The sequence below is a fragment of the Podarcis bocagei genome (genome assembly GCF_964188305.1).
Source record: "Podarcis bocagei genome assembly, chromosome: 9".
NCBI lineage: Eukaryota > Metazoa > Chordata > Lepidosauria > Squamata > Lacertidae > Podarcis > Podarcis bocagei.
In genome coordinates, this window is record NC_138134.1 from 61,879,388 (window position 1) to 61,890,780 (window position 11,393).

Genomic DNA, 11,393 nt, shown 5'->3' on the forward strand with positions numbered 1-11,393 from the left:
GCCTTCAAACCCTGTAGGTTTCCTGGAAGTAACCGGATGACTGGAACAGGATACTGGACTAGACGAACCCTTGGGTATGAACCAGGAGGATTCTTCTTGTGCTCTTTGATTCTTCAAGCATGGGATAAAACAATGATAAATGTTTTAACCTGCCAGTGGTTACCCTTGCCCAGAGTATAAAAGAAATCAAAGTAAAGGTTGAGAGAAGGAACAGAGCCTGGTGAACCTAGGAAAGTATAAAATGTGAAGGGATAAAGTCCAAAAGAAACAAAACCTTATGAAGAAAAGGAACATTTCAACACTGATTCCCAGCACAGATAACTCACACAAAGCATAGGGGTACAGACTCCTGTGATGAGCAGAATGGAAAGGTCTTCCAGCCCATTCAATGAACACAAGGGGGTGAAAATTAACCACTTGTCTGCAGCTCTCAAACAAGATTCACTTGGCACTTTGGGCCTCTTCATATGTTGCTATTTATTTTAGGTATGTGTTTTTGAAATTCAAATATGACATCAGAGAACTGGCTCCTTGGAGAGTCCACAGAATAAACCTAGATTTGTTCCTGGCAGGGTAATTTATGAAATAGAGAAATTTTGCTCTAAGTCATGCATAAAGCAACATCCATCTCTCTTCTTTTTAAAAACAAACTTGAAAGGATATAAGAAAAAATCTTGTGTCAGGACAGAGTAGAAATCTAAAGACGTATTCTTATTTAGAGTGCCTATTTAAACACACAGTCTACATTATTATTATTATTATTAATTATTATTACCACAACTACAACTACTACCACCCACTCTTCATGAGAAGGTCCCAGGGTGGGTTAGAACAACATAAAATACAGCATTAAAATTGTTTAAATCAAACGAACATAGCTGCAGCCTTGCTGGTAAAACTATTTATTTATTTATAAAAGTATCTAAACCCCACCATCTCATAAAATGTCAGGGCAATGTGCAACAATATGTTTGCAATAAAAATTAAAACACCATTTAAAAAGTACAAAATAATCATCATGATGGTTTGTGAGGCTTTGTAAAGCTGTTCTTTTATACTGTATTTTTATGTTATGAACTGCTCTGAGATCTACAGATGAAAGGTGATATACAAATTTAATAAAAAATACTAATGATTCCAGTAATGCTGCCCTTAGATTTTGAACTTCTAGAAAACCTAAGAGGGTACAGTCATACCTTGGAAGTTGAATGGAATCTGTTCCAGAAGTCCGTTGGACTTCCAAAATGTTCGGAAACCAAGACACGGCTCCTGCACTCAATCAGAAGCCAAAGAAGTGTTGTTGGGCGTTCAGGTTCCAAAGAACGTTTGCAAACCTGAACACTCACTTCCAAGTGTTTGGGAGCCAAAACGTCTGAATACCAAGGCATTTGGGATACAAGGTACGACTGTATATTCATTATAAGTTGAACAATGTTTGTTTTCAATCGTGGTTTTTAAAAAAATCATTATAGTTATTAATAGCTACTTTCCATCAGATCAGTTAATGCTATTCCCAGCTTACTAGTCTATAAATCATTTTAGGGGTTCTATAACAGTCACGAAATTAAAAGACGCCTGCTTCTTGAGAGAAAAGCAATGACAAACCTAGACAGCATCTTAAAAAGCAGAGACATCACCTTGCCGACAAAGTTCTGTATAGTTAAAGCTATGGTTTTCCCAGTAGTGATGTATGGAAGTGAGAACTGGACCATAAAGAAGGCTAATTGCCGAAGAATTGATGCTTTTGAATTATAGTGCTGGAGGAGACTCTTGAGAGTCCCATGGACTGCAAGAAGATCAAACCTATCCATTCTGAAGGAAATCAGCCCTGAGTGCTCACTGGAAGGACAGATCGTGAAGCTGAGGCTCCAAGACTTTGGCCACCTCATGAGAAGAGAAGACTCCCTGGAAAAGACCCTGATGTTGGGAAAGATTGAGGGTACAAGGAGAAGGGGACGACACAGGATGAGATGGTTGGACAGTGTTCTCGAAGCTACCAGCATGAGTTTGACCAAACTGCAGGAGGCAGTGGAAGACAGAAGTGCCTAGCGTGCTCTGGTCCATGGGGTCACGAAGAGTCGGACATGACTAAAAGACTAAACAACAAAAATATTCATATCCTCCCATCCACTTTATAAACCACAACATGGACACAAGGAGTTGCAATGGTTCACTAGCCTGACAGATGATGATGGTGATAATTTATTACTTATATCCTGCCCATCTTACTGGGTTGTCCCTGCCACTCTAGGACAGGAGTTCTTCTGTGCTGCAGACCTGACCCATAAACCATCTAAGTTTTCCTAGTGAATATTCCTGTGGTTGGTTTTTGTTTTGTTTCTTTTAAAAAAAATATTATCACATAATCACAGTTCTTTATTTAAAATCAGGGAAAGAGAGTAAGCCATTCTTTGTTTTAAAAAAGGGGGAGAACCTGCAAACCCCTCCCAGAAGTTAATGGAAAACAACTTCCATGATCCCTTATCACCTCCTATGCTGCCTTGGACTGATAGAAGTGGGAAACCTGCAACATCTTAAGGACCACAGTGCAGTCACTTATCTTGCTGCTTTGAAGAAGATTTTTAGGAATGCTCTCAAATACAGCATAAAAATCAATCCTGAATGAATGAATGAATACGCTCTGAATAATGTTCATGTCCTTTTTATGTAACGTTTTTCTTTTTACCGAAGTGGACACCACAGCCAGTCTGAGGGATGAGCTCAGTGATGCCACGCAACAATTCAATCACTTTGCCACTTCATCACCACCAAGTTCTGAAGACTCCTCCTCAAAATGATCTACAACTCACAAAGGGTGCAGAGCAGAGTCTCCCTATAAAAGTCAACGGAAATGTTGAGCTATGAAGCCAAGTGGCACAAACCTTGTTTCCCTAAGAAATTGCCCAAGTTCCCTCTAAAGCAATCCCCAGCTCAGGAGAAACACCTCTAATTGCTCATCAGTAGGAATGAGAGCAGATGGGATTCTATCCTACCAGCAAAGACAAATGCACAGTGTGCAAGAGTCAAAAAGATGAAGGACCCCTGACCATTAAATCATATAGCACCTTAAAGACTAAAAGAATAAGGCTGTGATCCTGTAAATCCCACTGGACTCAATGGGGCTTCCTTCCAGATAGCCATGGCTAGAATTGCACTACCGGGGTGCATTCCTGTACCCACTTACCTGGAAAGGAGACCCACTGAACCCAGCTGGACTTACTTCTGAGCAACCACACCCAGAGACGCACTGTGCTATTGTGGAACAAGTTTTCCAGGTGCGGCCAAGAGTGTGTGCAGCTTGTTGGAGTCTGCTGCGATGTTAGGAACTTCGCAGAAACCTCGTCCTTATGGTTAATTGTTGCGTTTCGACGCCAGCTGCTCTGACCGTCTCGTTTTCAAACTGAAGAGAGAAGGGCAGCAAGTCCCTTTAAATAAATATATAATGCATTTTTTAAAAAAAGACGCAGTGAGAGACACTTTTTCGCAGCGCAGCGCGCCCCTGAGATTGGCTGTTTGGGGCGCTCTTCTTCTGCACACTGAAACTCCTTCGCTCCCGCCCCAGACCCACGAAGAGGCCGGTGGGTGGGGAAAGAAAGTCGTCGCCCACCCCACCCCCCGACATGCATCTCCCTCGGCCCACCTACGTGCCCCTGTCTGAGGAGGAAAACTCCATTTCTGGATCCCGTAGGAGGAAGAGGGAGCCTCTTCGTCCCGAATGCCCTTTCCCACCTGCCCGCGCGCCTCGCCTGTACCTGCTCGTGCGCCTCTGCCATGCTTCCCGCGCCGCCGCCGCAGCCCCAACGCAGACGCCGCCGGAGGAGCGAAGCCAACGACACCCGCTTCCCTTCTCACTCTTCCCCCGACTCCATTCCTCAGGGGGCAGGGGGCGGAGACCTCCGTGGCCGGCTTCGCCGCCGCCTCGAGCTGCTCGGCCAGGGAGAAAAGTGCCTCAGGGAGAAGGAAGGCGAAGCTGTTTCGAACAACGTGATTCTCCTCTCGCAGCAGTTGTTGTGTGGGGTCGTTAGTTCCCGCCCGGACAGAGAGGAGGAGGAGGAGGAGGAGATGGAGTCGGGCTGCTGGCGCCTTGGCGACTATTTAACCTCGCCAGCGCGCTGGTCATCATAATAAATGAGAGGCAAAAGCGCGGCCGGGGCTCTCCACACACTTCTCCCCCCCCCCTTCCTGCGCGCGCGCCGCTTCGCGCGCCTCCAAACTCCCCGAGGGCCCATCAGGCGGGAAAGCAAATGAGGGCAGAAGCAGCTGCGAGGAGGGAGAGAGGGAGACGCCGCCGCCGCCGCCGCGGAAGGACGTGAGGCGTGGCGCGCTCAGTCTCAAGCACCAGCGCCAGATGCTTCTCTTGTGTCAATGTCACACGACGAGGTGGTTTCAAGCGCTCTAGCCCTTGGGCCGCCTGAGAGCGAAACAGTTTTTTAAAAATGTTCTCGCTTATGAGGAACTCTCCCTGCGAGTTGAAAAAGCAGCACACACACACACATGCCAGGCAGCGAAGTTCTAGTCCAGCCCTTGGCTTGCTATGGCTGGTTCTAGCCGTTTGCTAGGAGTTTCAGACACGCGCAGGTTAGAGTGTCGGACTAGGAGGACCTGGGAGACCAGGGTTCAAATTCCAAGAAGCTCACTGGTTGACCTTGGGCCACTCACTGTCTCTCGGCCTGTCCTACCTCACAGGGGTGTTGTGGGAATTAAAGGAGGAGGGGAGAACCATGAGCTCCTTGAAGAAGGTTGGGATATAAATGCAAGAAATAAATACCTAATACAGTGGTACCTCAGGTTACAGATGCTTCAGGTTACAGACTCCGCTAACCCAGAAATAGTACCTCGGGTTAAGAACTTTGCTTCAGGATGAGAACAGAAATCTCATGGCGGCAGCGGGAGGCCCCATTAGCTAAAGTGGTACCTCAGGTTAAGAATGGACCTCCAGAACGAATTAAGTTCTTAACCCGAGGTACCACTGTATGTAATAAAACTCATGAGCTATATGTGAACCTGGTGCAAGCTCCTATCACTTATGATAACACCCTGATCGTACAGATTGCAGAAATGTTTGGAACACTAATCCTTGTATTTGCCGGAAATATCTAGTTACCAATCTCCTGTTAGCAGGAACAGAAAATGAAAATCTCTTTTAAAGTTACTTTATGATTCAGGAACTGCAAAGATAAAGATGTGGTCTTCCCAAAATTAAGGCAGTGTCCTCTTCAATTCAAATGTATCTCACAAAACACAATAGTACACTAGAATGAAGACACAATAATTCAAAGGAAGCCCCTTCCCCTGTCCATGGAAGTTAGAATCAAGGTATACTTAAATTACAGGTTTTCAATTGTTAGTTAGCTCACAGTTCCAAAGGGGGCGGAGGGCGGAGGAAGCCCCAAACAGACCTGAAGCACACTGGGCCTCTTTGCTCTTCAGTGATCTCAGGGATCAACCCTACCCTTTCCTGAACCACACAGATGAAAGGAATTGGTGAGAGACTCTGTTGCCTTCCTGATACAGGATTTCAAAATTGTGGGGGAAGCATTATTTGCTCCCCACATACCTGCAACCTTGCTGTCTAAAGTAACACCAATATTCTCTTGTCTCTATCATTTCTGAGAAATAAACCAATCTTCTTCTCTTTCCTGGTGTGACAAGTTCTTTATTGGGCATAACGGTTAAAGGTGTATTTTTAATGGACAAATGTCCTTACTCCCCACAAAAGATTCCATTCCTCTCAGAAGTGTACATTGGATCTATAAACATGGTGGATACATATGTGGATCTGATGTATACAGGCACTTAGTTGTGTTCTACTCATACAAGGCTGCATATATCTGCAGCGCTGGAAAATACATAAATAAATAGAATCCTACCAGAAAATGGTGGGAGACAGCTGGAAAGTCCTCGTGGCTTGCGAGGAGACCCCAGAGCCCGAAGAGGGCAGAGGAAGCCCTGAAGAGACCTGAGGCACACTGGGGCTTTGTTTAAGCTGCTCACCCTCTCCACTTAGCAGCTGATATCTGGTTTTCCATGCATCCTCCAGCCTCCAGCTGGTCCCAGAGCTTTAACTCTAGTTATTTTGCTCTGGATTGGAGAGATAGCAGGAGAAAATAGACATTTAGAGGCTTTTTTGAGGGTCCTCACTTTATGCGATTTCACTTATGCACATGGGGCCCTGGGATATATCCCCCACCTAAGTGGGGTGATACCTGTGCCTCATAACAATACCCAGAGTAAGCCCATTGATTTCATTTAGTGTACTTAGAGTAGCTGCATACAAAACCCCAAGTGTCTCATGATGTAAGGTTTGCAGATATTCTTTTTGCAGATAATGGGAAGTGTCTCATGATGTAAGGTTTGCAGATATTCTTTTTGCAGATAATGGGAACTGTGGAAAGTGTTTGTTGTTTCACCCCAGTATTTATTCTATTTTCAACATCTTATTTCCTAGCAAGAAAAGTCAGACCCTCGAATCATATTCCTGGGAAAATAACAAGTCCCTAGAGATTTTAAAGTCCAAAGATATTGGCTGAACTGATCAAAACTTGGTCAGAGAGATTTTAGGAGAGAATAAATCCATCATTTTGATATCATCATATGTCTCACTTTTTGCCCAAATGTCCTGTAAAGTTTGATGTCATGCTATTTTTAGTTAGGAAAGTTATCCATTAATCTTATCCATTGTCTAAAATAATAGTTGAATCTATACTTATTATGTTCACTTTACATATAGAGTAATGGACTGGGAGCAACACATATCACAATGGCAATATTATCTTCCTAACATTTTTGTGCATATATCAATGGCATAACAGAATGCAGGACTAGGGAGACCTAAATCCAAATGCCCACTCAGCAATGAAGTTAATTGGGTCACCTTTGGCTAGTCGATCGCTCTCTGTCATATCCACACCATACATTTAAAGCACAATTCCCAGTACCCATGACCAACTACAGTTCCCTGAATTCATTGGGGGAAGCATTAGGTTTCGAATGTATGGTGTGGACGGGCTCTATGTACTTAATGTTTATAGACCCAATAATTAACTTCAGAGGTGGTTTTAGGGTAACTCAACTGGATTGGCCTCACCGGGTGCCATGCTGCAGGGAGCACCACAACAATGCTGTAGAACAGAGCACAAGAGGTGGTGGTGGTTGTGGGGTTTGCACCAGATTTTAGCATTGCACATGGGCACCACTGACATTTGAGAACCCCAAGTCTGCCACTCTTAACTGTACAACCATTATTTGCACCTATTGTTGTTACAAAGGTTTCACGCCACTCCCTCAATCTTTGCCAAGATACCAAGGGGTCCCAGGGTCTCACCCCGGGCCACATTTCCATTGAGAAGTAAGATGCACTGAAGGCTGCCTTTAAGAAATATGGTTTAATTACACATATTTATGCTTGAATTTAGATAAAGGGGCTGCAGATCTTACAGCAATGTCATCTCAAGAGCAGCTTGTTCTTCACAGCAGCTGAAATATACTCAGAGTCCTGCAGAGCAGCTCAGTTTGGAAACACAGCCATCCTAAGCACCATCCCTTTATTCCTGCTTTCCATCCAGATCTAATGTCTGTTTCCCTTCAGTCCCCAACTCCTTGTCCTTCCTGCCAGAACCCCTGCCAAATGCAGCCCCTCCCCTTCAGCCTCAGCCATTCCAAACTTGGTGCAAAAGGCACAATTTTCCTGTGCCATTACTCCCGTAACCTTGGCAATTTCCGCCTTCCAAACTACCCAGCCACTTGCTGGCTGGCGCACAGCCTTAGTTGTGCTGATCACTTCTCTGCTTCTCCTGTTAGGTTAATCACTTCCTCATGGGCCCTCTGTCAGGCAGCTTCCTGGTCCCAGGAAATTGGTCTCACCTATATTTTAGCACTTCGCTAATCCAGTGTCTAGCATTTATTAAATTTAAGAATCTTGGGAAATCTGCACAACCTGCAAACTTATAACAATATAATAAAAGGCAACTTAGAGTTTCTCTTGCTTGCAGAGCACAACTATAGTACCGAAGGGGAAGCTTTGATGGACACATAATCCCTTTGCCTTTTCTTTGCCATCCCATTTATGAAGATTTCAAGTCAGTGCACTACGTCTGTTTTTTAGTGGCACGAGGCCAACAGGTTACTGAACTGTCTCCGTTCCGCAAAGTTCACACAAAGTTCAATCTCAGGAAGCACTTTAAAAAGTACTAAATATGAAGTCTCTGTATTCAGCTGTGGTGTATGAGGTTGTTGTGAAATGAAGGGTTTTTTGGTATGCAGTGAACATTTTTATCCTTATCAGCCATTGGCTTTCACTGGCTGTAGGGTACATTTGTCTTCCTGAGTGTTGTATCTGAATGGTTTTGCATGCTGACTTTTTGGAGAAGGGATATGTGTGCATTTTTGGTTAAAATATGGGGTATTATTTCATGATCCCTTTCTTGTTTATACCTGTATACCTGAAGAAGCGTCTCCATCCCCCTCACTCAGCCAGGACACTGAGGTCCAGCGCCAAGGGCCTTCTGGTGGTTCCCTCACTGCGAGAAGCAAAGTTACAGGGAACCAGGCAGAGGGCCTTCTTGGTAGTGGCACCCGCCCTGTGGAACGTTCAACTCAGTACATAACACCCTCCCATCAGATGTCAAGGAAATAAACAACTACCTGACTTTTAGAAGGCAGCCCTCTTTAGGGATGTTTTTAATGACTGATGTTTTAATGTATTTTAAATCTTTTTTGGGATGGTGCCCAGAGTGGCTGGGGAAACCCAGCCAGATGGGTGGGGTATAAATAAATTGTTGTTGTTTTATGTATTTTGTGATTAACTGAATTTTCATATACTGTTTCATATCATTTGCTTCTTGTTGCTGTATTTGTTGCTTTGGATTTCCTTTTGGATGTAAAGAAAAGGGGGCTACAGATAAAATAAGGGTGAATGATGAGTGATATAGGGCTAAAGTTTAAATAAAAACCGGGTATGGGGACCCAGATGTTGGTAGACTCCAATTCCTCTCAGTCCTGGACAGACTGGACAATGGTTAGGGAAGATGGGAGTTGGAGTCCAAAAATACCTGGAGGAACACAGGCGCTTCACCCCTGACATAAATGAACAAGTCTTTCTATTGATAACACTCACCTCCACAATCAATTTACTGTTGCAATCTAAGCGCACAATCCTATTCATGCCTACTCAGAAATCAGCCCCACTGAATTCAATAGGAAATGAATAGATTAAATTTACTTTCTGCTTAAATTTAGTGTAGGGTGTTATGTTATAATTCATCAAAAACAAATGGGACTTTTTTATGCAAGTTGATAACAAGTTTGAAGCCTTCCAGTTAAGATTAATTTGGAAACACTCTCTCTCTCTCTCTCTCTCTCTCTCTCTCTCTGTGTGTGTGTGTGTGTGTGTGTGTATACGTACACACATATATATTGCTTCTTAAGTACTTTGTAATGGCACAAGTACTTACAACATTAGGAGCACAACCCTATACATGTCTGCTCAATTCTTTACTCACCTACCTGGAAGGAATCTCAAGTGAATTCAGCAGAACTTACTTCTGAGTAGACAAATTGTACTGTAAGAAAGAATGGCATATATTATTACTGTTCACCTTGTTTGTCACCATTCATGAGCTATTGAAGGCTATTTCCAATCAACTGTTTGACTTGACAGCTTATTCTTTCCATTAAATTTCCCTTTTTGCAGCCAGCTGTGCCTTGGCATGTTCCTCAGGCTTCAGGCATTACTTCACATCTGTCTCCTTGATCCCCATGATCCACATTTTTGCTTTTCAGAGCCATTCATCATTATTTTTCATTGTTTGTTCAAAGCTACTGCAAGTTGGAAAAGTACATGTTTTGAATGAACCATTTCTAGATCAAGATTTTTCCTCATCTGCTTAGCATCATTCCAGGAAGATTTTTCTGAAATTTAAATTTACAAACAGTGCTGTGATGTGCTGAATAAAATACCACTGAAGCTTTGTGGCAAGGTGGGCCTGGCCCTACCATTGGGCAGAGTGAGGCAGCTGCCTTAGACAGAAGGTGGTGTGTACTTCCTGCCCTATGTCCCCTAAGAAAACCTGCTGCACTCAGGTGTACTGGAGAACATTTATTGATTGCCAGTGCTTTATGACCAGCCTGGTCAGCATATGGACATGCAATGGAGAGAGGCTCCATTTTGTCTTTCACCTCAGGCAGCCAAATGTCTTGGGCTGGCCCTGCGAAGGAGGGTATTTGAAGCAATAATGTGGTAAAAAGTTGCCTTTATTATAATTATTATATGAAAAAAATATTTTTAAAATATGTGTTATCATTTGCAAGATGATTTAGACCTTTTAGATATAGCAAAATGAGAAATTAATTGATCAAGTATCAACAAACAGAATGAGGCACTGAAGTATAACATCAAAGCTACCAACGTGAAGGCAGATTTCAAGATAACATTAAGGAAATCATATCCCATTTGTTTACCCACAGATTTTTCCTTTGGGGGGGATGAAATTCATTGTTAGTTAAACTCATTAATGTCAATGTACTCTACTATAAGTATGAGTAATTTTGGGTATCACCAATATTCTTGTCCAGTGGTAATGTTTTGTCCAACCAGTGATGTTCTGAAGCAGGGCTGAGGAAACTTGTTCTGCAGAAGTTGGGAGACAACAAATCCCCTAATCCCTTACCACTAACTTACACTGCCTAGGACTGATGCCAATTGAAGTCCAACACCATCTGGAGGGCCACAGGTTCCCACCCCAGCTGAAGGGAAGGAAATGGCATCTCAAAGCAAGATGAAAGGTGGAGTGCATCTAGTATGCATTTTTACCAAATGACTCACACACCCCTAACTTTTCGTCTTCCACCTGGCATGCCAGAGGCATTTTCACAGCTGAAGGATGTTATTACAGGTCAAGGAGGGTGTGGAGCAGGACCAGTGCGAGTGTGGCCTGAGGAGAGTCTTGTGGGCAAGACAGAGAGTCCTGGAGGGTCCCTATCCCTAATGGATTGAGAGTTCTTGTTAGAGGTATAGGTTGGTTGCTCGAGAGCAATCAGGCAATATGCTGCAATAGTCTGTTTTAAAGCTTTCTTATCAGTGATAAAAGCCTTTGGAAAGCGGAGCGCCTCTATCCTGTGTCTTGCTCATTCACTGGCAGAATCTGAGAGTGGGCAGTCCTTAAACCTTCCCCAGCAGAGTAGTTTCTTGACGCCCAGTCTGCGCCTCCCCTCTCTGCGCAGAAGCCTACTGTGCAAGGAAGCCATGGGTAACAGGGGACCTCTCTCCTCCCCGCTTTGCTCAGGCGAGGTGTCCTGGCACTGCCTCGCCCCCTCCGAGCCCTGCATCTCCTCTCCACTAGAGGCGTGGCTACCTTCCTCCGCTGAGGAAGTGCTGCTTCCCACGATCTTTGGGG

At 44.0% G+C, this 11,393-nt stretch overlaps 1 protein-coding gene across 4 annotated transcripts in view; it reads right to left on the reverse strand.

The window, feature by feature from the left end:
• Positions 1–4,242, reverse strand: part of LOC308594968 (melanopsin) — a 46,896-nt gene extending 42,654 nt beyond the window's left edge. For 2 of the 4 annotated variants that reach the window (XM_081208537.1, XM_081208534.1), the window contains exon 1: positions 3,753–4,242. In XM_081208537.1, the coding sequence (XP_081064663.1) occupies positions 3,753–3,773 (21 nt within the window). In that variant the 5' untranslated portion in view covers positions 3,774–4,242. Of the gene's footprint in view, positions 1–3,220; positions 3,426–3,752 lie in introns of all 4 variants that reach the window. The other 2 variants (XM_081208536.1, XM_081208535.1) reach the window with 2 other exon arrangements.
• Between the last annotated feature and the right edge of the window lie 7,151 nt (positions 4,243–11,393).